Source organism: Phacochoerus africanus, chromosome 5 (assembly GCF_016906955.1).
Source record: "Phacochoerus africanus isolate WHEZ1 chromosome 5, ROS_Pafr_v1, whole genome shotgun sequence".
NCBI classification, from domain to species: Eukaryota; Metazoa; Chordata; class Mammalia; order Artiodactyla; family Suidae; genus Phacochoerus; species Phacochoerus africanus.
Window position 1 is genome coordinate 28796330 of NC_062548.1, and position 27922 is coordinate 28824251.

Below are 27922 nucleotides of genomic sequence, written 5' to 3' on the forward strand. Positions count from 1 at the left end.
GCAAAGGCTGTGTGGACAAAGAATATTAACCGCCATTAAGCCATCAGCCACTGCAGCTGCCCGCATGGTGTGCCCAGAGGGGAATTCGGGATGGAAAAAAACCCCCAGGATATTGGCCCTAGACAGTTAAGATGCATATTAAAGAAATAAATTCAACGAGCTCAGATTCTTGCATCTATCTACACATAGAAAAGCACTAAAATCATTAACTCAAAGATAACGTGTTTTGTGTGATTAGCTATAATATTTTGATGTTTGACTACGTTTGAGTTTTTTTTTTTCCCCCCAGAAAATCTTCTCTATATCTCTTACCTCTTTGCAACAAAGTTCCTCAAAACTATCTAAGAGGCTTTTTCCGGGCTATAGTCCTCAGCAATATCCTAGAAGAAAATACAATTCTCGACTTTTAGGTTGGGTGTTTTTTTTCAGTCAACACTTGACTTTGTTCAGAATGACATGGCATACACCTAGGGCACGAAACCTGATGGGCTAAAGGATCAAGATGAAGCCTCAATTCCCAAGAAATTGGGAGGAGATTTCTGTCTTTTTCCTCATTTCAAACAAAATTATGTAAGGCTACACCCTTTTCTCCCTACCTTTAGATGTGGTGATAAGATGTTGCGATTTCTTGAGCTGTGCCAGCCTTCTTGTGACCATGAGGAAACAAATCTAAAGATGCTCTCTGAGAAGTTTCTGTCATGACGCGTCAGAAATGAATCCGACCAGGAACCATGAGGTTGCAGGTTTGATCCCTGGCCTCGCTCAGTTGGGTTAAGGATCCAGTGTTGCCATGAGCTGTGATGGCGGTTGAAGACACGGCTCAGATCCCGTGTTGCTGTGGCTGTGGCCGGCAGCTGTAGCTCCAATTAGACCCCTAGCCTGGGAACCTCCACATGCTGCAGGTGCAGTCCTTAAAAAAAAAAAAAAAAAAAAGCTCTCCGAGAATGGTAGAGTAAAACATAGAAAGCCTAGATTCCCAACTAATTCATTGTGTTTCCTAAATCAAACCTAGAACATTTGTATCTGGATTTCATGTTTAATGGGATGGTAGTTATTCTTATTTTTTAAGGGAGACATTTTGTTTCTTGTAGGTAAAATCATCTGAAATCATTCCGGCTTAAAGAACCCTTATTTTTAGAAGAAAATTTATGGCCATAATTTACATTTATAAAAATACACCGTTATATATAAGCTTTCTTTTGGGTTAATAGCCAAATGTGTATAAACCAAAAATAAGAAAAGCTTTTGTTAACAGTTTTGTTTTTTTTTTTTTTTTTTTTTTTTTGCTCTGGATCCCTCAAGGAGCACCAGAGGTGCTTTAATCGTTTTCTAAGTTTCATACCCTCCAAACATCACAAAGCTTGGACAACAGATATCAACACTCCTTTAATGGCCACCTGTGGATAACGCCTCTCATATAGGGTCACTATAGTAATGGTGGCTTAAATGCTTTTTCAGGACCATGAAGCTAGGCTTGCCCAGTTCAAACCTGTTGAGACCAACAATTCAAGTGGGCCTGCACGAGTGTCTGATGGGTGACCTTTTGATGTCAGAGAGTCAAAAATTCCACCACAGATCATGCTACCACCACCATTTTCTGAACACGTGTCCCATGAAGAAGCGTGTAACTGAGACGTGCCTGTGCAGAGCAGTGATCCTCTTGCCTTTTCCTGCCTCCCATCACCTTCCCTCCCACTTTCAGCCACGCTCTAGTTTCCACACATAAATATCCCTAGCCATGTGCCTTTGAGGAGGCAGTTCCCTGGTCTTCTCACTTGGCTGCTGTGTGACCAAACCCTTTCTCTCCTGTAAACTTCAGCGTCTCAGCGCTTGCCGGGCAAACAAAACTAGTTTAGTAACAGCTTCACCAGGAGCTGGCGAGCCATGCAGAAACTCAGGTCCTTCTCCAGACCTGCAGGCTCAGAATCTGCCTTGTAAGCCCTTGTACGCATGCACATAATGTTTAAGCACAGCCTGAAGCTTCTTCCAGGTCTCAGTGCTGTTGCTTCTCATTTGAGCCACCTTCAGATCACCTGCGTGTGAGTGCCCTCTAGTGACTCAGAAATCAAACAATTTTTTTTTTTTGTCTTTTTGTCCTTTTTAGGGCTGCACCCGCAGCACATGGAGATTCCCAGGTTAGGGGTCCAACAGGACCTGTAGCCGCCTGCCTACGCCACAGCCACAGCAATTCGGGATCCCCGATCCACTGAGCGAGGCCAGGGATCGAACCCGCAACCTCTTGGTTCCTAGCCAGATTCACTAACCACTGAGCCAGGACGGGAACTCCCTCCAGCACTTTGTCTAGGAAACTCAAATGGGGCTTGAAGTTCCAGCACCTAAACGGTGCCATGGGGACTAGTAGAGCATATTCCTCCTGAGTTTTGAGAAGCCTGTCTACATTGACTGCCCCAGCTGAGGGGCCCATGCTCTCTCTAGCCCAGATGGCTCTCTGATTCCCAAATGTCAAGTAGTTTACCTTCCTGACGTCTCACCCTCATAACTTCCACTTTAGCAGAAAGCAGAGGGCAGAGAAAGAATGCCTGAGCAGGCCATCTGACAGTGGGTTAAAGGCTCAGTCAGCTCTGAGACCTTCAGAAAATGACTTGCCTATTTGCCCAGCTTCCTCTGCCGCCCACTGACAAGCAGGGCATGGAAATGTAAAGAGAAGGACCTCTCAGGACTCTCATGAAAGGTCAAAGATGATAACGAATGTTAAAGCTCTTTGAGGACATGAAATACTTCGCGAATGTGAAGGGGTCTGTCTCCCTGAAGCCACTAGCATAACCAGGTGCTCTGGGGCAGACCTGGCCCTCTCCAGCCCCACCCCAGCTCTTGTGTGGCCCAATGGTCTTCATGATCCCCATCTGTTGAAATCAGGGTTTCTCAACCTTGGTGCTGACATCTGGGCCTAAGAGTTCTCTGTCGTAAAGGGCTATGCTGTGAGTTGTAGAACGTTGAGCAGCATCCATGGCCTTGACCCACTAACCCCAGCAGCATCCCCTGCACACACACCCTGAGCCATGACAATCCAAAATGCCTTCAGACACCCCCAAATGTCCCCGGGTGGGGGTGGGAAGAGTCACCCAATGAAGAACTGCTTAATAGTCAGTCTTCTCGGTCTTTCTAGTCGACGCAAAATCTTGTTCAGGGGTTTCTAGGTATAAGGTTCTGGGCTACCCGAGGTGAAAGACACGGACACTGTTTCCATTTTCAGGGCACTAGCTAGCACTGAGGGGGCAGGGAGGGAAGGCAGATGGAAGGACAAACATAAGGGAGTAGCAAAAATACATACATACACGGAGTTCCCGTTGTGGCGCAGTGGTTAACAAATCAGACAAGGAACCATGAGGTCATGGGTTCGATCCCTGGCCTTGCTCAGTGGGTTAAGGATCCAGCATTGCTGTGAGCTGTGGTGTAGGTCGCAGACGAGGCTCAGATCCCATGTTGCTGTGGCTCTGGTGTAGGCCGGCGGCTACAGCTCTGAGTAGACCCCTAGCCTGGGGACCTCCATATGCCGTGGGAGCGGCCCAAGAAATGGAGAAAAGACAAAATACATACATACATACATACATACATACATACATAAAAGGAGTACCTGTCGTGGCTCAGCGGAAACAAATCTGATTAGCATCCATGAGGATTCAGGTTCCATCCCTGGCCTCGCTCAGTGGGTTAAGGACCTGACATTGCTGTGAGCTGTGGTGTAGGTCGCAGACGTGGCTCGGGTCCAGGCGTTGATGGGGCTGTGGTGTAGGCTGAAGACTATAGCTCCGATTCAATCCCTAGCCTGGGAACTTCCATATGCCACAGGTGCAGCCCTAAAAAGTGAAGAGCAGCAAACGAGACAATCCAGTCGAGCGAGGATGTGATCATTCTAGTGCTTTGTAGTTTTATAAATTTAGAGATCCCTTTTTATAATTTAGACATCACCTGCTTCAGTCTCCCAGAGACTGGGGTTGGGTGGCATTCTCATTACAGGCTGAGGAATCATGCCCGGAAAAACTGTCATTTGCTTACCATGCCTGGTCCACAAGGCCTGCACGTGTAGAACCAGTGTCCAGAAGTGACATGTGACTTCACTGAGGGATCAGCCTTGAGCTGGACCGTGGAAGGTGGAAATGTTTGGAAACGGGAGGTGCAGAGTGGAATGCTCCAACATCATTGATTTTCAATGTTTCCCGTGTAGGCAGTGGATGATACTTACTATAATGACATATCCAAGAGGCATGGCAGGTTTGGATGTAATCCCCACCTCCTACATTTCCCCCAGGAAGGCAAAGAAAGCACTTCAATAATTCATAATTGTCACAATCCTTAGCAATCACTCAGGGCGTGTGTGTGTGTGTGTGTGTGTGTGTGTGCGCACACATGCTTCATACTCATGATATATGTGTGTTCACACATGCATATTAATCACTCACTCACGCTATGTGTGTACCTGCACACACACATGTTCTGGGGTTGCTGTGGCATAGGCAACAGAAAGTGGGATGTCCTCAAATTCCACCCGTTCTCTCTAGCTCCACCTTTTATCTTCTGCTCCAAGAGGCAGAGCCGAACATACGTGAAGTACCATTAGTCACCTCAACCTTCTGACAACTCATGCCAGACCATACCTTGCCAGGGTGTCACAACATCTGGGCTGAATCGCCTGATCTTCGTGGAGCAGACGGGAGAAACCATGCAGAGGTGGGAGCTATGTGCACGACTCTGGAAGAAACCAACTGTTCGCCTTCCATCTTATGAAGACAGTGATCCCTGGAGTTAGCCAACACCGCAGCAGAGGTCACAGGAAAGGCCACAGACCTCTCCTAGGGCAGGAGTCCAGAGCCCAGGACTTAAGGTGGTGGAGGTGTTAACATTTCAAGACATACTGGTTACCAGGGTGGGCAAACTGGGCTTGCATCCCGCTGCTGCTTCTACATGCCCCTAGGCAATTTAACCTCTCAGGCTTTCAGCCTCCGCATCTCTAAAATGGGTGGCAGGGAGGACTGACTGAGAACGTGTATTGACGTGTGGAGGGCTTAGGATAGTACCTGACACATGGCCAAAACAAACACCTACAGTCATCCTGACACCTTAATAATCTGATGGCGTAAAGTCAGTTTTGCTGCTCTGGGGATTACCTTTCCACATCAGAAACACATTTAACCATGCCTAAAAGGCCAATAATACCTGTTTTGTTTTGCTTTTTTTGGGGGGTTGGGGGCTGCACTTGCAGCATATGGAAGTTCCCGTTCCCAGGCTAGGGGTCAAATCAGAGCTACAGCTGCCGGCCAAAGCCACAGCCACAGCCACAGCCATGCAAGATCCAAGCCGCTTCTGCAACCTACACCACAGCTCACGGCAGCGCCGGATCCTCAATCCACTGAGAGAGGTCAGGGATCACACCTGTATCCCCATGGATCCTAGTCGGGTTTGCTAACCGCTGAGCCACAAAGGAATACCTGTTTTCACTGAAGTATAACTGACACACAATATTATATTAGTTTCAGGTATATAAAGTTTCAATGTCCATATACATTACAAAAATGGCCATCACAGTATGTCTAGATACCATCTGTTACCATACAAAGCTAATTCAGCATTACTGACTCTCTTCCCCATGGTTAACCTTCTATCTCTACCAATGATATCTTTTGAATAACCTGAGTCCCACCTTTCCTCCAAGCGTGGCTAAACATAGGCTTTTCACGTGCCCCTGTATCAGTTTTAAATGATGGTGCACTGGGCCCTTGGACAACTCTTCTTTATGGGCCTATTCTGTGGCAGGCACTATGCTGGGTTCTGTACATTATTTTATTTTGTTTGATGGGCAATGGCTCCAGGGAGTGTGTCAGGCTCCAGGGACTGTGGCAGACAGAGCTGGAACTGCAAAGCCTGGATTTAGATGCCACAATTATGAACAGAACTGGTAAATTATTTCAGCTCTGAACCTTAGTTTCACCTCTAAAACCCAGAGGCTAAGAGGATATGGAAAGTGAGAAGCCAGCAGGTACAGTCTGTGATAGGTCTTATCCGTGAAAGGAAGGAAAAGAAGTTCCATTGTGGTTCAGCAGGTTAAGAACCCAACCTAGTCTCCATGAAAGGAAGGGGAAAAAAAAAAAGAGTTCCCATCGTGGCGCAGTGGAAACAAATCAGGCTAGGAACCATGAGGATGAGGGTTCGACCACATATTCAGTGGGTTAAGGATCTGGTGTTGCTGTGAGCTGTGGTGTAGATTGCAGATGAGGCTTGGATTCAGCACTGATGTAGCTGTGGTGTAAGCCAGCAGCTGTAGCTCCAATTTGACCCCTAGCCTGGGAAGGGAAACTTCCATTTGCCCCATATGCTGTGGGTATGGCCCTAAAATGCAAACAAAAAAAGAAAGAAAGAAAGAAAAGAAAGGAAGGAATCAGCACTTTTAAGTGTTAAGTGCACTGAGAATGCACCTTGCACTCTGCAGAGTTTGAAGCAAGGATGTTTATGTGATCAGAAATGTTTTAAAGTGAACTCTTTGCTACTCTCCAGAGAGCATTCCATAGGAAGGCTGTGTAAAGTTCTCAGCACTGAAAATACTCCCAAATCTTGTGGCCCCAGCCCAGACTTCCCCTCTAAGCCACCATCCCCTTGACATATTCTCTTGGTGTCAAAAAGGCATATTTGACTGAATATGAGCAAAGAAGATTTTGAACATTCACCCAGCCCCCATCTCAGGAAACAGTGTCACTTCCTACCCCCTGGTTCAAAATAAAAATCGAAGTGCCCTCCTTGCTCCCCCCCTTTCCTTCCCAGCCACATACAATCCATCACCAAGTGCTGCTGGCTCTCCAAATGCAGGTCTGCATCACCCTGGGCTATCCTCTGCTCTGGACATCCACAGACCTATTAACTGGCCCTTTGATTCCCAATCCATTGGCCACAAGTGATCTTTAAAACTCTAATTATGACCCTCTTAATGCAAAGAGAAGATTAAAAAAAAATCTAATTATGTCCCTCTTCATGTAAGGTGTAACTGTAAAGGGAAGATTCCTCATCTTCCCTTTTTTTCTTTGCTGTAAATTTCTTACCCAACAAGAACCGGCATGATGGACTCCTGTCTTTCCTCCACTTATCCTTTGCTCACTAAACCCTGCCACACTGCTATCATTTCTTTCTCTCTCTCTCTCTCTCTCTCTCTTTTTTTTTTTTTTTTTTTTTTTGATTTAGGGCTGCATATGGAGGTTCCCAGGCTAGGCGTAAAATTGGAGCTGTAGCTGTGGCCTACACCACAGCCACAGCCACATCAGGTCCAAGCGGCATCTGTGAACCACACTACTGCTCACGGCAACGCCGGATCCTCGACCCACTGAGTGAGGCCAGGGATCGAACCTGAGTCCTCATGGATGCTAGTCAGATATGTTTCTGCTGAGCCACGACGTGAACTCCTCATTTCTTTTTCTTAAACACATGAAGCTCCTTCCAGGCCTTGGGGAGGCTGTGTCCTTTTCCAGAAACACCTGCCCCCAGCTCTTGGCATGGTGGCAACTTCTGACTCTGTTGAAGATGCTGTGGCTGACACGGCCTGCCCCTTCTACGCCCCTCTGTACACTTATCATAACCTACATTTTACTTGTTGTAGCAGGTGGATGCTAAGGCAGAAACGATGACCCCACTTATGGTACAAATCCCCCTGTCTTGAATGTGAGCAGGACCTGACTGCTTCTAACCTGCAGAACGTAGTAAAAGTGAGAGTATGTATGTGATTATGCATATGTGACTATGTGTTACATGAATGTAATGTCCAGCTTGCTAGGAGACCCCCTTCTCTGGTGGTTTTGAAGAAGGAGCCTGCCAGGCTGTGAGATGTCCTATGAGAGCAGCTAAGGGCCTCAGTCCCAAAGCCAGCAAGGAAACAGATGCTGCCGATGACCACGTGAGCTTGGATGTGGATCCTTCCCCAGTCGAGCCTCAAATGAGAACCTAGCCCTGGCAGCACTGTCACTGCTGGCTTGCAGAGGACTCAGCTAAGCCAAGCCTGTACTCCTAATACACTGAAAATTTACAGTAACAAAACATGTTCTGTGTCAACTGTTATACAACAACAGATAACGGATGTACAATAACAGATGACAGGTTAAGTGACTCCTGCATTAGAAAGTAACTTTAAGCCAGGGGACTTTTCATTCTTCACTGCTGAAGCCTCAGAACACAGCAGGGCAGTAGTTAGCTTTAACAGTTAATAGCAGACACCTGCATGTAAGAAAGAAACACTGAATAAACAGTAACGGTTGGAGCTCCCATCGTGGCTCAGTGGTTAACGAATCCGACTAGGAACCATGAGGTTGTGGGTTTGATCCCTGGCCTTGCTCAGTGGGTTAAGGATCCGCCGTTGCCATGAGCTGTGGCATTAGGTCGCAGATGCAGCTTGGATCCTGCGTTCTGTGGCTCTGGTGTAGGCCAGTAGCTATAGCTCCGATTCAACCCCTAGCCTGGGAACCTCTATATGCCATGGGAGCAGCCCAAGAAATGGCAAAGAGACAAAAAAAAGAACAAAAAACACAGTAACTATAAATGTTAATACCCCCATGTACTGGCAGGAAGAGGCAGTGCTTGTTCTCTAATAGAGTTGAAGGCACCTTCAGTGACAGGTGTGGGTGACTGTCGTGGGATACAGAAAAGTTCAAGTGCCAAATGAAGGCCTTTATCGAGTAGCAAGTACTTGCTTTTGTGGGCTCAGCATGTATTTACTTTTCTTGTGATATTCCTTTGGAATCCTCCTCCTATCTCTATGTACTTCAGCACCCCCCCATGTTGAATCAGTGGGGCGGTGGTGGGGGTGGGGGGTGCTGACCCACTCCCTCCTCTGGCGCTTGAATGTACACAAGTCCCAGCCCTGACCTGTTAGCATATTCATTCCCCACCCCCACCCCCCCGCCCCCTGGCCACTGTGACTGGTTCGGGGTTACTCACATGACCCACGTCTGTCCAGTCAGAGCCAAACCCAGAAAATCTGAATGTACTATTGAAAAGAACAGCTTCTTTTCCTATTATAGAGTGTTGACTACAAGGCTGATATAAAATTAGAGCTGCTGGGACCACCACATGGGGGAGGCCTGCCTAAAGACCAGCTCACACTGAGAAAAGCAGTGCTGAGAGAGGAAGGGAGAGGAGGTGCTAAAGACACTTGAGCCCCTGGGTGCTGCAGGGCTTAAGACCTACCGCTTGGCTTTTTCATTCAGTAAAACAAATCCCTCCCCATGTGTAAAGTTCTCAACGCTGAAAATACTCCCCATTTTGAGTTGAGTGTTTGTGTCTAGTAACTAAAAAAAAAACCTCATGACCCAGGATCTGCCATGAAATTGACATGTGAAGGAATAAATGGGTCTGATATCTAAGAAGGGGTATTCTGAAATAAACAGTAAATTAAAAAAATCATCTAAATAAATACTTATTTAATCAAATGCTACAGCAAATAAACCACTAAGGTAGAAACCCCATATAAAATTAGTTGTTTATATCATGTTCACAGGACTTTTTGAAGACACGGCTTAACAAGACAAGTTCCTTAAAACCAAAGTATCAAGTGCAAATATTTTAAAGAGTAACAGCACTTAATAATACTCAACAGTGGAAACCATATCTTTAGCACTTAGAAAAAAAATGCTCTTGGCCAAAAGCGTAGACTCTTACTTTTTAACTTTGACTGAGAGGCCATTATCCCCAGATGTTATTTGGCTTTGATAAAAAGCTGGTAAGGCAAAAGAGTTTGTTCTGTTTGGGATTTTTTTCCCCCACCTCTTGTTTCAAATGAGTGAAGAAGTAAGCAGCTCTCATTTTTTAAAAAAAAGAAGATAGAAAGAAAAAGGAAAAACACTTTGCGGCTGCCCTAAATTGGGCCCTCGGCTACAAGATTTGAGCCTTTGGGGTCAAGTCACTGGCCTCTAGAGGCTCAGGACTCTGCCAAGGTCAGGTCTGCATCTTTGGGGAGAAGGAAGTGAGACCTGGGAGGAGCCGCTGAGCCACTGAAGTTCTCTGTTGATTCTCCATGTGAGAGTCTGTTAGCTGATGGAACTGAGACCAAAGCAACAAGACTCCCCAAATTTGCCCACTACAGGAGCCTACAAGTGAAAAAGCAAGAGGATACCTCCAGGAAGTGCTTGACTACTGGGCCCCTTCTGAGTCATGACCCCAAGGGGCAAGGATGACCCGACAACGTTCCAGAGTTGCTTGGAAAATCAGTTTGGTTCCATTCAGCTGGTCATTCCTGGTGGAGGCCATCTAAATCTGCAGACTTCCTGGGCAGCTGACAGTCGCCACTGCAGTTGTGTTGTGTCAACAGTCTGTTTTGGTAATAAGAGGACATGGTTAGCGCTAAGGCCTCTTGAAAGAACAATGTTGAGAGTGTACACGGCTGGATATATAACATTCTTTGTTGGCTTAATTTTGGCTGCTTCTGGCAGCCACAGCAAATTTGGGTCTACCCTAATTTTACAGAAACTGAGGGCACAGAGGCTGAAATGACTGAGTTAGGGGTGGAGGTCGTGATCCCTTTCCCTGCTCTAATTTGGATGCTGTGTTTTCCCAAATTATTGTCTATGTCTTCAGGACAATCCATTAAGAAAGGGAGAGTGAAGAGTAGTCTGATTTTACCAATGAAAGCAAACTGAGAACAGAGACACTGAACAGCTTATTCAAGATCACACAGCTAAAAAAATGACCTAGCTGGGATTCAGACCCATACCTTCAAATTCTAATTAGCTGGCTGGCTGTTTCTTTACATCTTTAACAGAAGGAAGATGGAGGCAGAGGAGAAGAGAAATTTCATCCCAGTGATGGTAGGTTTCAGAGGGAAGTGAGACCATTGATATTAACTTAACTAGACCTGTGGCTTCTCTCTGAATTTCAAGTAGCCTTGCTAACACTGATGCCCCATGAGGGAAAGAAATTATGACTCAACAGAGCTGGGTAGACCAACACCTATTCCTAAAGTCCTTCCCCTGGTGGGTTTATGCTAGAGAGGCTGAGGAAACTCAACACTCCATTTCCCAGCCTCCCTTCCAAGTCCGAGTGGCCAGGTGCCAACATTCCCAGCCACAGAAGTCAGCTGAGGTAAGAAAGGGAGAGGTCCTGTGAAAGATTTCCTTTACTTGATAAAAAAGATCGGACTCTGGAGTTCCCATCGTGGCGCAGTGGTTAACAAATCTGACTAGGGACCATGAGGCTGCGGGTTCGGTCCCTGCCCTTGCTCAGTGGGTTAATGATCCGGCGCTGCTGTGAGCTGTGGTGTAGGTTGCAGACGCGGCTTGGATCCCGAATTGCTGTGGCTCTGGCGTAGGCTGGCGGCTACAGCTCCAATTCGACCCCTAGCCTGGGAACCTCCACATGCTGCGGGAGCGGCCCAAGAAATAGCAAAAAAGACAAAAAAAAAAAAAAATCGGACTCACGTGGTGAGGAAGACTCATTTTTTTTTCACCCTTCATCCTGCCTTGAATGTAGCTGATGTAGTCAAAGCCACAGCAGCTGTCTTGCGGCCATGAGGTGACAAATCAATGCGCTAAAGGATGGTGACAGAGAAAGGCAGAAAGTGCCTGGTATGTTGATGACACCAGAGTGGCTGTACCAGTACTGGGCTATCCCCAGCTTTCTGCTACACGATAAAAATAAATCCCTCTTTGTTTAAGCTCATTATCTACTTAGGTTTTTCTTCACTTGCCACCAAAGCATTCCCACCTGATAATTAGAGAACAAAAATGCAGAAGGAAACCTCATCTCTTCTTAGGTAGAGATGTGAGGAGGCGAAGTGCTTCCAAACTTCAGGAGACAGAGTGTGAAGTGAGGTAATGATGTGGTGGCCCTACAAGTAGACACAGGCTGTGCTGGCTCCCCAGCTCCCCGAGACTGCAGTCCCGGGGAGGACTGACCCCATAACAAAGCAGCATGGTTTGTTCTTCTCAGAGGCTAGTTTACCCACATAGGAAGCAAATGTATTTCTTTTTTTTCAGGGCCACACCCGCGGCATATGAAGGTTTCCAGGCTAGGGATTGAATCGGAGCTGTAACTGCTGGCCTACACCACAGTCACAGCAACGCAGAATCCAAGCTGCGCCTGAGACCTACACCGCAGCTCACAGCAATGCCGGATCCTTAACCCACTGAACGAGGCCAGGAATCGAACCCACATCCTCATGGGTACTAGTTGGATTCATTTCCACCGTGCCACAATGGGAACTCCTTGTTTCCTGAGTTTTAAATAATTCACTGGTGCAAAGGTTTTCAAGTGATAACCGTTTTCATAAGTGTCACATGCTATATGCCTTTTCACTCATTCTCTCACAAAAAAACCCAGGAGTTTTTTATAGTATATTTGGAAAATCTACATGACTCAACAAACCAGTATTCTCCAATGACCAGCGTAAGAAGTTACAAAATCATGGGTAAAAGATCTAGTAAAAAGTATTATATAGATCAGTAAATTTTACTATTACAAAGTACAAAAAGTTCACATTTCAGTTAACCTTTAAGAAACTACCACTTATTGATTTTTTTTTTTTAATGGCAGCACCTGCTGCAGATGGAAATACCTGGGCTAGGGGTCGAATTAGAGCTGCAGCTACTGGCCTATGCCACAGCCACGGCAACACCAATCTGAGCCGCATCTGCAATTTAGCCATAGCTTGTGGCACGCTGGATCCTTAATCCACTGAGCAAGGCCAGAGATCGAACCTGCAACCTCACAAACACTATGCCAGGTTCTTAACCTGCTGAGCCACAACGGGAACTCATGTGTGTGTATGTGTGTGTGTGTGTGTGTGTGTGATTTTTGGTGTACTATGAAAGAACATTCATAATTATTTGAAAAAGCTTTTCCTAACACACACTTGTGAGGCTGAGTCTTCTTCAAATACTTCAGCCAAAGTTACACATCACAGTGGAATGAATACAGATGCACAAAAGAAACAGCTGACTTCTAATAAGGCAGGCATTAAAGATATTTGCAAAATGTAAAGCGATGCCACTCACTCATTTCATTGTGTATTGAAAAATAGTTACTTTTCATAAAAACATGTTACTTATTTATCAATAGGAAATGCTATTCTTTTCAGTGAATAAATATTTTTTTAAATTTCTGTTATAACTTCCAATGGAGTAATTATTGATACGTGGAAACTACAATAAACAAAAACTCTTCGGAAACCTCAATAATTCTTTTTTTCTGGTCATTTCTTGGGCCACTCTCACGGCATATGGAGGTTCCCAGGCTAGGGGTTCAATAGGAGCTGTAGCCACTGGCCTACGCCAGAGCCACAGCAACGCGGGATCCGAGCCGTGTCTGCAACTCACACCACAGCTCACGGCAACGCCGGATCCTTAACCCACTGAGCAAGGCCAGGGGTCGAACCCGCAACCTCATGGTTCCTAGTCGGATTCGTTAACCACTGAGCCACGACGGGAACTCAGGAAGCCTCAATGATTTTTAAGAAGGTAAAATGGGTCCTGAGTGAATAAAAAGCTTGAGAATCCCTGCCCTAGTGAAAAATTAGGTGTAAGTGCTTTGGTTGGGAGGACTATGGGAGGATAGGAGATGGAGTACATATCCTGGATTCCTTTTTCCATCTGCCGATTGTAAAACAGGTATTTAGATTCTGCTATAGCATTTAGATTCCTGGGCTATAGTTGTAGAGAAGGATTCAGAGGCGGGAAGGATCCTGGATTAGAAACATCGGCTTCAATCAGCCAGTACTGGTGACTCAACATCAAATGATTTTATTTTGTTGAAGTTGCTTCTCACAGAGGATTAGTAACAACAACAACAAAAAAAACCTAGTCTCTTGAGAAAAAAAAAACTAGTTCTGGTCACTAAGAAACAATATCCAGGGAGAAAGAAGACTTACATAAATAGAAAGGCTGTCATACTACTGGCCTGAAAGACACATATTATAAAGATGACAGTTTTTCCTAAAAGCAACCTATAAATTGATTACAGCCCAATACAATTCTAATGGAATTCTTTTGAAACTTGGGAAAACAGTTTTAAAGTTTGGAAAAATAAAAATATGCAAGAATAACCAGGAAGACCCTAATACAGAATATTAGGGAGGACTCTGCCAGTTATTTAAACTTCAGTATTTATTGCTGATATACTGCTGCAAGAATAGGCAGATGGTGAATAAAACAAAATATTGAATAAGAAAAAAAAAATCAGCCAATATTTCTCCTTTAAGATGGACAGTGATCAAGACAACTTATAAGAAGCTCCAAGGACTGTAACGCCAAGGGTATCAAAGAAGCAATCCTATGAGAGCTACTCCTGAGCAATTTTAAGTTATACCCACTTCATATTTTATTTTTCAGCATATGAGTAACAAGAGGATAATCATTTGAGGTAAAAAAGTTCAAGAGTTATTTTGTGGAAAAACAAAATTCAGGACAGAGGTTCTTTTAAAGCAAGGGTTGGCTAACCATGGCCCTAGGGCCAAATCCAGGCTGCTGCCTGCTTTTGTAAATAAAGTTTTATTGGAACCCAGCCACACTCGTTTGTTTGCTTAGCATCTATGTTGCTTTCGGGCTAACAGCAGCAGAGCTGAGTGAGGACAAGGAGACCACATCGCCTGCAAAACCTAAAATATTTACCTTTACAGAAATTGTTTCTGATGCCTGTTTTAGAGTCAGTTTGTATCTTGGTTAAGAGGGACACTGTTTCTTAGTGACCAGAACTAGCTTTTTTTTCTCAAGAGACTGACCTTTAATAAATCCCTTATCTGCCACTCTCTTGGTTTGGAATTTGGCTTCCTTTTCCTTATCACAGAATGGGCTTAGTACCTGCCTCCCAGGGTGTGCACAGTACATGAGCTGAGGCCTGGAAAGGGCATGAGGAGCCCCTGGCACAAAGCAAGTGCTTGATGGGTATTAGCCACTGTCCTCAATTCAGCAAGAGCTTAAATGAAGCATAATGAAGTCACACCCCACTTGGGACTTAGATTCTAAAGTCAACAAGTACAAAAGGACAAAAGTTGAGCATCCAAAAAAATCACCTCTGATAATCTCTTCATTATAGACAGATATACTAGTATTTTGACACAGCTAGTTTTCTCTCCAGCATTTAAATAGATTACTGTCCCTTCAGTGGAAGCCCCAGATGAAGCAGGAGGAATTTAGGAGCCATGAAGTACATTCAACCATGAGGTTCACACTCAGAGTGGTGAGACACACACTCTGAAGGGCGGAGGGGATCAAGACAGGCTGTGTGAAGAGCAGATTCAGCTCCTGTACCACCTGGGGCACATGCTTGCTGGGTAGGATAACAGTTCATTGTTTTCCTGTTGATCCCCAACCCCTACCAAAAAAAAAAAAAAGGACATCTTTTAAACGGAATTAAGAATAACTACCCCTTGTTGCCATGACAACAAATGAGTTACCGTGTGGGGTGGATGACAGTAGCAATAGTTTTTGCTGTGGAAATTCCATTGTAAATTCCCATTCGATATCTGATGTGTTGGGGAACTATAGGAAACATCTGCCTCTTAGAATTTTGTTTCAAGACACTGGGTAGGGTTAGGGTGTTATTTGTGAAAATCCCCCCCAAATGGTTAAGATTAAATTGTTGTGCTGACATGCATTTACCTGGGAGAAAACCAGTAGTTGACAAGGCTGGAGACTACCACGTAGGACACGGTGATTATCCCTGATATGATGAGTGACACGAAGCCCAAGCCACAGAGGACACAAAGCAGTGAGAGGCCGCCCACAGAGATGACCAGGCCTAGAGGAGAGCGTGTCGAAAAAGTCATTCAACTAAAACAGACCGCAAACGCCAGACCCTATGCCACTGTGTTTAAAGCAACTGTTAACTGAGATGTTGTAAGTGGGGAGATTTCCCACAAACATCTAGACTTGTGGCATCGCTTAAAAAGGAGGCAATCCCAATACTCAGGTGAGCATCACTGCATGGCAATAACTGCCTGGCCCTCCAGTTTCCTCCAGGCCCCACCCTTCCCACCTGTATTGTTCCTGGACCACTTTGTTCACTTTTATTACCTGTCTTGCCCATGGGTGTTTGAATTTGAAACCCCCTCATCCTCAGCTCAGGAGAGGACCCCAGTGGAATCCTCTAGAAGCAGTGAGCCAAGGCCGTAAGGGCAGTGATAAACCATGTCCAATGTTTCAAACTGCCTAACAAATATCATCATTTACTCTTACCTACAATCTACGGGAATAAGGGCTATCCAGGCAAAACAGAGTAAGATCTAAACATAACTTTTGATTACATCCTTTACAAGCCAGCCTGGCAACTACTACGCAGTAACCCCAAGGTCTGAATGGTCATTTTACCCACCATCTAAATTTTTAATGGGAATATTAATAAATTACTATTTAATAAGTGCAGAGAAAATACATTTTTCATAATATATGGTCTACGGGGGGAAAACAGTAAAAAGTATAATGGAAAGAGCATGGATTTTTCAGTGCTAACATGCCTGAGTTTGACCCCAGTTAATTCATTTATGGTGTGACTTTGGGCCTCCTGGAGCATTAGTTTCACTCATCCATGAAAAAAATATAATAACTACTTCTAAGTGTTGACGTGACAACAAAATTACTATTGTGGGTGTGACAGACTGTGGTGGTTTCTGTCTGCCCAGCACACTTTCCTTTGCCTCCCTCATAACAAAATTCCTTTTTCCAATGTAGGACTAACACCATGGCGAATGCTGCATGGCAGACATCCTTCCCTTTGCCTCTTGAGTGGTCAAATAGCCTAATACTCCACAGGGACAGCTTCAGGGATGAACACTGGAAAGGAAGGAAAGTACAGGATGTAAACAGATGTGCTGCCTTTTCATAAAGATTTACAAAATCCTAGATCAGTCTTTTTCAAAGGATGGCCAACAACCACCTGTCTCAGAATGAGATGGATCAGGGAACCTCGTTAGAAATTCGGATTTCTGAACCATGACTTGAAGAGACACATGTACTCCAACGTTCACTGCAGCACTATTTTCAATAGCCAAAACATGGAAACAACCTAAATGTCCATTAACAGAGGAATGGATAAAGAAGATATGGTACATATACACAATGGAATATTACTCAGCCGTTTGTAACGGCATTTGTAGCAACATGGATGGACCTAGAAATTATCATGCTAAGTGAAGTCAGTCAGACAATGAAACACCAACATCAAATGCCATCGCTTACATGCAGAATCTAAAACAAGGGTACAAGAACTTCTTTGCAGAACAGATACTGACTCACAGACTTTGAAAAACTTATGGTTTCCAAAGGAGACAGGTTAGGGGGCCGTGGGGGGATGCACTGAGGGTTTGGGATGGAGATGCTATAAAATTTGGTTGTGATGATTGTTGTACACCTATATATGTAATAAAATTCATTAAGTGATAATAAAAAAATTTTCAGATTTCTGGACCCCACTCCAGACCTCCTATATAACCACCTCTGGATGATACATGGAAATCTGCGTGTTCAAAAAGCAGTAAGATTCATGCACATTCAGATTGCAGAACCACTGCTCTAAAAGTGGACTATCTAGAAAGCCCTTCCTTGCTCACCCTGAGGCAAAGCTGTCATCCATCTTCAAAGTTCCACCTTCTGTAAAGCCCTGCAGGATGCTACCAAAAATGTAAAGACTCCCTCATTTCCTTCTAAATTTCCTTTTGTTACAATACTCACTCATCTTTTGTCCATCTATCCATTACTATTTACTGAACAAACACTCTGCTGTCCTGTATCTGGCTCATCCACATGCATGCCTGACTTCCTCAAGTATAAATTATCTTGTCCGCAATCCTCTGGGTAGGGAAGTGATCCTGGGTGCTCTTAGCTCTAGGAAGCCATAGAATGGGCTGGAAGTGATCACCTGAGCAGATGGCAACCACCTCTTTGTGGACTGTGACTTGATTTGAAAAGGTACACTGAGCCAACCAGATTTGGTTTCTTGTAATTTTAACTTGGCAACTCAGGGAGAAGTTGACAACGGAAGTGGAACTTGAGGAGGAAAGACGGAGAAGGGGTAACCTCAGTACACAGCAAGGCCCCTGCCTGGCATGCGACAGGTGCTCGCTAACTAGCTGTGGACTGAATGTCTTCTCTGCTTAACGACAATGGTTAGCATGCACGGAGAAGCTACTCTGTGCCATGGATTGTGCTAAGTACTTTGTGGAACTCTAAGATTCAATCCTCACAACCCTTTGAGATAGTAGTATTATAGCTCCATTTTACATATGAAGAATTTCAGGCTCAGAGAGAGTAAATGACTTGTCCAAAATCACACTGGTGAAGGTGGGATTCTAATACAGACTCCCAAATCTGTGTTTTAACGACTCTGATAAGCTGCCTTAGTCGATATGATTTTGATAAGAATAGGACCCTGTAACAAAGAGTGGCAGGTGCCCGATAAACACTGTCATCCCTAGTGAGTCATTCTCCAAGGCGGGGAGTAACTGAGTCGGATACCTTCCAGTAATATGACTCCCACAAAAGCAGCCAGGGAGGTAAGTACCACGAGGAGTATGAAGAAGCCAACAGGAACGGCTGACACAGCAACAAACACCAGCAAGGTGAGGGTCAGAAAAGGATGCTTGTCCAGGTACTGACCCACTGGAGACTTCATCAAGGCAACCACCTACAGGCAAAGAAGAGCAGGACTGAATGATACATCTGAACCAGACTGATGGACCTGTCCAGACAACAGGACGTATAAAGTCATGAAGCTTACCAAGGTCATGCAGCTGGAAGGCCCAGAGGTAAGAAGAAAAATAACAATCCTCCCAAGACACGAGCCAGCCCAGCAACAATTTAAGGCAGCTCTGGCCAGGTGGCAAGTTTGAGGGCCCCACCCAACCTCAAGTCTTGTGAAAGGAGGGAGGACCTGGGCCTTGCTCTACTGCTTCGCACACACTCTCAGAAGGCGCCCTGGGCATATGTGAGCTCTGATGGAACACAGGTACAACTGGCCACTCGCTTCACAGCTGAGGCCACGGACGCACAGACAGGTTAAGTCTGAGCTACTTGGCATCACCTGGGAATTAGAAGTGCAGTATCTTGGCCCCGCCCCAGACTTGGATCCCATGTTGCTGTGGCTTTGGTGCAGGCTGGTGGCTACTGCTATGATTCGACCCCTAGCCTAGGAACTTCCATATGCTGTGGGTGTGGCCCTAAAAATAAACAAAACATAAACATAAATATATGTATATAATTAAAATTAATTTCACATGTTTCTTTTATGTTTTTTAATACGGCTATTAGAAGTGTAGCTCACACAATATTTCCATTGGGAAGTGGTCACTCAAACTTTCTCTAGAAAAAAAAAACAAGAAGCAAACTGCCGGCATTTGGGCAGGACTATGATACAATCAACGGGACCATTCTGGAAGATGAACCTGGCAGTCCTGTGCAAGACACAATGAGGAAGATTTGGAAAGGAACCAGCACGAGATAGGGATGGCCAAAACTAGGCTGATGGCAGAGACGGAAGAGGGGGAGATGCAGTCTGAAGTCTGCAGTGGAATGAGAAAAGAAAACCCAACAAGATGTGGGGACAGTGTGGCATGGGGATCAAGGAAGAGACAAGCAGGAATGGTCTATTTTTCAGGCCTCAAGAAATCTAATTTTTTCTTTGCCTCTTCTAAGCCTACATCCCCAAAATAGTCATTCAGACATGCAGAGAGACCCATTTAAGATGCAACTAAGCCCAACAATTGCCTTCCCCTGGGCAGGATGGCCCTGCTTGGCCCAGTCTGTCTCAGAAGGAGAGGCCATGATGCAGTTGTGCCTCATAATAACAGAACATTCATTAGATACTCAAGCGCCAAGTACTATCTCAAGTGCTCTCAAGGGATGGAAGTGGGATAGCTTATTCCTCAGTAACATTTTCCACTCCCAGCCTGGAAACGAACAGGTTATCTAATCTAGATTTTATAGGCAATGCTGAAGAAGCCAAGAATGCCAGGCTAGGACAGAAGGGCATCAGTATGTGCCAGGCTCTGTGCTAAGGCCTTCTCAAACAGCATCTGAGATCATCCTCACAACAAACCTATGAGCTCGGTATTGCTTATTTTAGAGAAGATGAGATGGAGAGTCAATGAGCCTAGGCAACTTGCCCAATGTCAGAGATGATTTATTTTAAAATACACAAAAGGAGTCATGGGTCAGCAGAAATGAATCTGACTAGCAGCCATGAGGATGCACGTTAGATCCCTGGCCTTGCTCAGTATGTTGGGGATCCAGCATTGCCGTGAGCTGTGGTGTAGGCTGCAGACTCGGCTTGGATCCCACGTTGCTGTGGCTGTGGTGTAGGCCAGCAGCTATAGCTCTGATTCAACCCCTAGCCTGGGAACCTCCATATGCCATGGGTGTGGTCCTAAAAAGACAAAAAAATAAAATAAAAAGATAAAATGCACACAGGTATGGGAGGTTCCAAAGTAGGGACAACATGGCCAGTATTGAAAGACATGAATGTTCCATCTGGAACTATTTAAGAGACAGGCTAATTCCCTGGTGTTAGAATGCAAAAGATAATTGGTGTCCACTGACCCTTCACCAGATGGGTGGACAACAAAGGGGGATTATTTAAAACGACTAGTAATGACAAGTCCAAGGTGCTATGTGACAGTTTCTCCCAGATTACAGTCTTTGTGATTCAGAACTGGAATAGAGGTGGCAAGGAGGTAATTCCAAAACCTCCGCTGCAGAAGGAAAAAAGGCCAGCATGAGAGCAAAACTATTTTGTCACAGGTAATCCAAATAAAGAGATACCACTGAGGGGCATGTTCTATCTCTCTTTCCCCCTCTCTGAAAACTGCCCCCTCCCACAGCAGGGGGGCCCCTGAAGCCATGTTTATACCAGTGAAATGAACAGCACCGGGCCAGGTGCCACCTCCCTGGCTCCAGGTGATGTGGTCAAGCAGATTCTTGCTCCTAGGAATCGGGCACTCCTAAGACCAGGTCCCTGACAGGGTTTCAGCTGGGAACACAGGAGGCATGGGGAGTTGAAGGGCCATCAGGTCTGTCCCTGTGAACAAAAGTGTGCAAGAGGAACAGAAGAGTGCAAGCTGCAGAGAGAGGCGATGGAAGCTGGTACCCAAGGAAAAGCTACAATGAGGTGCAACAGGGCTCACGAGAGGGCACTGAGTTACCTCTGACCCCAGTGACCTGCCAGACCCTGGTTCTTAAAGCCTCCTTAGGCTCTGCCCTGCTTTACTTCCTGCCTTTAGCTTCTAAAATAGCCTTACATTTCCCAAAAGTCTGTTTATTTCTTTAAGCTCCTTTGGGCAGGTTTCTGACTCTGTCAGTCTAAAAGTTAAGACCTGACATTCCAGTGGCTTCCTCGAAAAGATGATGGAGTTGTTTCAGAGACACTCCATCTGGAAGCCATCTACTCTTATTTGGAACTCAAGGGCGTATCAACTATGAGGAAAGGTTATCCATTATTTGGGGGAAAGTGATCATCTAAATATCCTAGAAGCAAGGGGTAACTATGTAAATTACAGTATTTCAATCTGAAGGAAGGTTCTACCACCAAGAAGAGAAATTGTTCAGAAGACTTTCACTTCAATGTAGAAAAACACCAATATACAATATCAAGCAAAATAAAAATACAGAACTAAACTTCTGCCACAATGAAAACCACTATATACGGAGTTCCCATGGTGGTTCAGCAGCAACCCAGCATCCATGAGGATGCGGGTTTGATCCATGGCCTCGCTCAGTGGGTTAAGGATCTGGCATTGCCATGAGCTGCAGTGTAGGTTGCACATATGGCTCAGATCTGGCATTGCTGTGGCTGCGGTGTAGGCTGGCATCTGCAGCTCCAATTTGACCACTATCCTGGCAACTTCCATATGCTGTGGGTGCAACCCTTAAAAAAAAAAATCAAAATTACATGAAAATTATGTGCTGAAGGGATCTGATAATGATAATACCACCACCACTAGATTTGTAGTGATGAATTTATGGGTAATTTCCTTTCCTTTTTCCACCAATATCACTCCTACTCAGTTAACACAATTAATATTAATTCAATTGATACAATTTAAAAATGTAAAAGAAACTACTCTACCTCGGGACTGAAGAACTGATGGTCTGTTCCATCATTCTGGGGGTCAGCTGCCCTGGAATATGCCCTGTACTGAGCCCAAATCTATTCCAACGACCATGGCTGAGGATCTAAGGTGAAAAAAATGATGCCAAAAAGCCAGAGTTCATTTGCTTTGAAATGCATACCTTAAAAGGTAGGTGTGAGTATTTAATAAGACACGCCCAGTGTCTAGCACAGTGCTTGCCATATAGTGTTTCAACAAGGTTAATTAATATATAGTCAATCCCTATTATTTTCAGATTCCATCTTTGCAAATTTTCCCACTCATTAGAACTGATCTGTAACCCTAAAATCAACATTGGAGGTGCTTCCATGGACCTGCACACAGCACTGAAAAACACGAGCCACCTGATACCCATATCAACTAGGTAACACTGTCTTCTTGCTTGAGCTCTTTATCAACTGTCCTTTTCATGGTTTTTGCGAGCCCTCCTGCACTGTGGTGGGAATGTAAGCTGGTACAACCACTATGGAGAACAGTATGGAGGTGCCTTAGAAAACTATACATAGAACTACCACATGACCCAGCAATCCCACTCTTGGGCATATACCCGGACAAAACTCTCCTTGAAAAAGACACATGCACCCGCATGTTCATTGCAGCACTATTCACAATAGCCAAAACATGGAAACAACCCAAATGTCTATCGACAGAGGATTGGATTCGGAAGAGGTGGTATATATACACAATGGAATACTACTCAGCCACAAAAAAGAACAAAATAATGCCATTTGCAGCAACATGGATGGAACAAGAGACTCTCATACTGAGTGAAGTGAGTCAGAAAGAGAAAGACAAACACCATATGATATCACTTATATCTGGAATCTAATACACAGCACAATTGAACCTTTCCACAGAAAAGAAAATCATGGACATGAAGAACAGACTTGTGGTTGCCAAGAGGGAGGGGGAGGGAGTGAGATGGACTGGGAATTTGGGGTTAATAGATGCAAACTGTTGCCTTTGGAATGGATAAGCAATGGGATCCTGCTGTATAGCACTGGGAACTATGTCTGGTCACTTGTGATGGAGCATGATATTGCGAGAAAAAAAAAAGAATGTAAAATAAATAAATAAATAAATAAAAATAAATCAATACATCTTTTTTTAAATGCCACCTTTTTGCATTTTTATGGTTTTTTTTTTTTTTTTTTACTGGTGATTTTGCCACTTAAAACAGCACCCATGGACTACCTAGTGCTAGTGCTCCTAAGTATAAGACTGTGATGTGCCTTATAGAAAAAAATAAACATATTAGATAAGCTCCATTCAGGGGGAGTTATAGTTGCCTGTGTAGTATCAGCTGTTGGCCCAGAGTTCAACAATATATATTGAATAAAGGTACCTTTAAAAAAAAAAGACATGCAAAACAGCTTATGGTTTGACAGGTTGATGAAAATGTTGCCACCAGAAATTTGCCAAAACCTAATCCTGCATTTCTCGTAGGTACAATGGTTCCACAGGTGACAATTCGGTGTTTGAGATGACTTGATAGAACACAACTAACACATATAAAGAAAATCAACTGATCACGTATATGAGGACATTTCTTACTAAGCTAACTTTTAGTAACAAGAGTCTCAGCCTGCTGACTGGAAAGCCACTTGTCCAACTTAAAAATAACTTGCTAAATCCACACAGAGTGCCAGAAGCGTTTGGGGATGATTCCAGAAAAGATCACTATGCAGAAGAGTGCTCTAGACTGCCAAGGCGTGGTTCCTCAAATAGATCCTAGTAGAACTGCACTGTCCAATACAAAAAATAGATCACAAACCAGTTCTCTTTGTAACATATACATATGTATTTTATGGGTATACTGCATAGGGAAAAAAAAAAGTCTAGAAGGACATGTAACAAATGTTAATAATATTATCTGAGAGCAGTTACTTATTCCCTGAAAAAAAAATGCTTAAAGGCATATAGAAGAAAGCAGTAATGATAAACATTTAAGAAAGTATAATATACTACCTCCAGTCCTATTGCCTTTGAATGCCTACCGAACACTTATAAAGTGACTAGTTCAAATGGAAATGTGCTGTCAGTATAAAGTACACACTGGATTTCAGATACTTAGTACAAAAAAGAATGTAAAACATCTCAAAACCTTTTTTTCACTAATATTTTTAATGATTACATGTTGAAAGGATATATTTTAAATATACTAGGTTCAATGAAATACACTACTAAAATTAATTTTACCTGCTTCCTTTTACTTTTTAAATATGGCTACTAGAAAATTTTATTTATTTATTTTGTTTGTCTTTTGTCTTTTTAGGGCTGCACCCGTGGCATATGGAGGTTCCCATGCTAGGGGTCTAATCGAAGCTGTAGCTGCCACTGGCCTATGCCACAGCCACAGCAACGCTAGATCCGAGCCACGTCTGCAACCTACACCACAGCTTAAAGGCAACGCCGGATTCTCAACCCACTGAGCAAGACCAGGGATTGAACTCACAACCTTATGGTTCCTAGTTGGATGTGTTTCCACTGTGCCAAAAAGGGCATTCCCAGAAAATTTTAAATTACAAATGTGGTGAAGGTCACACTGCTATTGGACAGTGGGTTTCTAGTAGAACACTGGACTCAACTCTAAGAGTAGAATTTAGCCTCTCATTTTCAAGTGTAACAGGTCAAAATTAACAAAATTAAAAAAAAAAAAAAGGTGGTATCTATGGCACAGACTGAGAGTTGCCTCTGTTTCCAGCTAATGAATTGCATTTGCTACAAAGGATGATCATGAGACTAAATTTTGGTCTATGAGATGTAACTGGAAGTTTTGTGCATGTGTGACTTCCAGGAAGTCTCCTTAAATTGGAGGTGGCTTGCGAGTCTTTCTCCTCCTGAAATGTGGATACAATGGCTGATGCTCTAGCGACCATCTTGGACAATGAGTTTGAAGGGCACAACTCAGACATGGCAAAGTGGTTGAGTGAGAAAGATTCCTGACCTACCTCCAGATATCTTTTACTTGAGAAATAACTTTCTGTGGTGTTTAAGCTAGTGTTACTTTGGGATTTTCCATGATAGGCTCTGATTGGAAACTGACCTTTGAATTATTCTGGACAGAGTCTATCAGCAAAGACAGCTTCCTCTGCAGCTCCTGCAAGTCTTTGGAAATACTCGGGGGCTCCTCTTTCGCCATCTGGAAACCCACTTCGGTCTCTTTAGGAATTAATTCTACCAGTAAGCTCTTCAGTGCAGGACACAGCCAAATCTCTCATGTCACCTTGTCTCTTGCTGTCACTGGAGGAAATGAAAAGTATCTTAAACCATTAGTGGTCTTCACCCAACTGACCCAACAAGAGTGTCTATCTCACACACTGATGGTGGGCATGAAAACAGAGGATGACTTGGCAATTTCGAAGTGTACACACCTTGATCCACCAAGCTATTTTCCAGGAATCTGAAAGAAATAATCAAACAGTTATATCAAAACACGCCAAAAGGATGTGCAGTGCATCTCTATTTATAACACATAATAAATAGCAAAACAATAGAAAGAAGCTGTCTACTAATAGAAAACAGTGAATAAATACACACAGTGGAGATGTGTATAGCCATCAAAATGAGAACGTAGATATTTGGTGAAATAAAAATATATTTATGACATGAAAAAATTATAAAATACTACATCTTGTTACATATTTTGTTTCTATCCATAATATATAAAATACATACGTATATGTATTTTATGTATATACCCATAGTAAAATAAAGATCTGGAAGGATATATAACATGTTAACAGTATTATCTCTGAGACTTTATGTTTATCTTTTTTAGCCTCAAAACATGCTGAAAAGAATAGGGAAGAAAGTAAGAAAGCTGAATACACTCCTTCAAGTCTTATTGCCTTGTTTTTTCTGTTTTGTTTTGTTGCCAAAAAGCCCTTCTCAAACAAGTGACAGCCAATTTCTTTATTTACTATCACCTCTAAACAGGTTGGCTCACAATTATACTGTGCCATAAATTATTCTCTCTTTACTTGTGTGTAAGTCTCTTCTCCATAACAAGAGAGGAACCTCAGGGGCAGACTGCCACAATTATACTCTGTGACTTGATAACCTGGAATTTCCAGGACTGTTCCAATCTCATGTAATTATTTATTTTTAATAAAAGCTATGTGTTAAGTTAGATATTAATCTTTTAAATGCTTTTTTTATTTTCATATACACAAATATATTGTTCTTACTTTATTATTTCCCAGAACAACTGTAGGGCTGGACACAGAGATATCTTTTCCATTTCTTCCTTAAAACTGATCTCCTGACCAATACCACAAATGCCTAAAAGATTCTGCCACAGTGGACAAAATTAAGAGATACATTTATTTACCACACTGAACATCCCACATGCTAATCATGTGAGATGGGAAGAGGCAGCGCCTAATATCTACAGGGTCTAGAAGCAAATTAAAGCACATTTTAATCACCCTGGCTAGAGATTCTCTGCTATAATCCCTTTTGTGAAACAGGAATCCCCTGAACAGAGAACTAACCCCTCTCTTCCCATATTGTCTCAGAAGCTGCAGTTGGCACAGACTTGAATTTGCGATGCCCCCAGCACTCAGTTCCTCTAATCTCAAATCTGCAGGCAGAAACAAGCCCAGCTCCCTTTAATGGTCTCCCAGGGCCTTGGGAACCCAAGGTCCACTCGGACCGGTTTGGGGAGTCTAATGGGGCAAGAGTGGGTAGAATCCCACAGACACAGCAATTCCCAGATCCCCTAGTCACTTACTCCTCGGATGGGCCTCCGCAGGCACCGAGAAGTCTCCGGAGGGAAGATTTAACCCCTTAACACTGCGTAGGACACAAGTTCCCCGCCTTCTCCGCGCCTTTCCGGCTGAGCCAGAACTCCAGCCAACCCACCCTCGCTTCTACAGTCCGCCGCCCCCCCGCCCCACGACAAAAGCCCCCAACTCTTCCATCCCTGCCCCTCCCGGGGCAAACGGAAACCCTAAACGTTCCGGCTGGGGGCGGGGCGGCGGCTCCGCATCCCGGGCTGGAGGAAGGAAACCTGGGGGCAGCCTCGAGGGGATCCAGGCCTCCCGCTCCTCACGTGGTTTCAATCTCCCCGCCTTCGAAGACGCGAAAGGGGGCAGGCGCCCAGTTTCTTAGGATCCAAAAGGAGGGGGGAAGGGGGATGATGAAGGTAGAGAAGGGGGTCTGCACCCGAAAGGGCACCGAGGCAGGGAAATGGGAGCTCAGCAGGGAGTCGAGTACCCAGTCATTAATTTGGGGAGAATAATCCACCTTTGGAACTTGGGAGTTCCTACCAGCACTGACGGGAAAGGTGGGTCCACGTTAGAGAAGAACCTGATAAGGAGGAGGGCATCAGTGTTCATTAATTCTAAAGAGGGGGTTTGGAGACTTCCCAACCAGGTTTCCCAAGAAAGGACAGGGTCTCCGGGCTGGGATAGGGAAGACAAACCTTTCACAAAACGTAGCAGGTGTGGATAAAGCGTGTGTACGCGTGCGTGTGTGTGTGCGTGTCTGTCTCCCGAGGGCTCGGAGGGATGGGACAATAACCAAACCGCAGACTGAAGGGTGTAAATCCTGGGACGCCAGCTACCTTCTCAACCCACCGCCCCCGCGCTCCTCCGTTCGTCCCGCCCGGCCAAGTCTAGCCAGTCAGGGCCCTCAGTTTCCCCGCGCCCCAGCAGCCAGCTCTCACCTGCTCCTGTCAGCCGCGCCTCTCGTACTCTGCAGGCGGAGCAGAGTGTGCCCGGAGCGGGAAGAGGAAGCAAGACGCAGGAAAGTCGAGCGGGAAGAGGAAGCGAGAGGCGGGGCGAGGAGCTGGAGCTCGCGCCCTCCCCCCGCTCCGTGGCCCCGCCTCGAGCCTCCCCT

The 27922-nt window shown here is 44.6% G+C and overlaps 1 protein-coding gene across 3 annotated transcripts; it reads right to left on the minus strand.

Moving 5' to 3' along the window:
* Positions 1-9460: 9460 nt before the first annotated feature.
* LDAF1 (lipid droplet assembly factor 1) lies at positions 9461-27915 on the minus strand. 3 transcript variants are annotated; one of them, XM_047780343.1, is made up of 6 exons: positions 27750-27906; positions 25453-25481; positions 25125-25321; positions 18432-18600; positions 15582-15720; positions 9461-10301 (listed from the first exon to the last, which is right to left on the minus strand). In XM_047780343.1, the coding sequence occupies exons 3-6, from the start codon at positions 25218-25220 to the stop codon at positions 10220-10222; spliced, it is 486 nt and encodes a 161-aa protein (XP_047636299.1). In that variant the 5' UTR covers positions 25221-25321; positions 25453-25481; positions 27750-27906; the 3' UTR covers positions 9461-10219. The 3 variants fall into 3 exon arrangements, with proteins under 3 accessions (XP_047636299.1, XP_047636300.1, XP_047636301.1); XM_047780344.1 differs by lacking the exon at positions 27750-27906 and adding an exon at positions 26814-27120; XM_047780345.1 differs by lacking the exon at positions 15582-15720 and having other exon boundaries at positions 27750-27915.
* Positions 27916-27922: the final 7 nt, after the last annotated feature.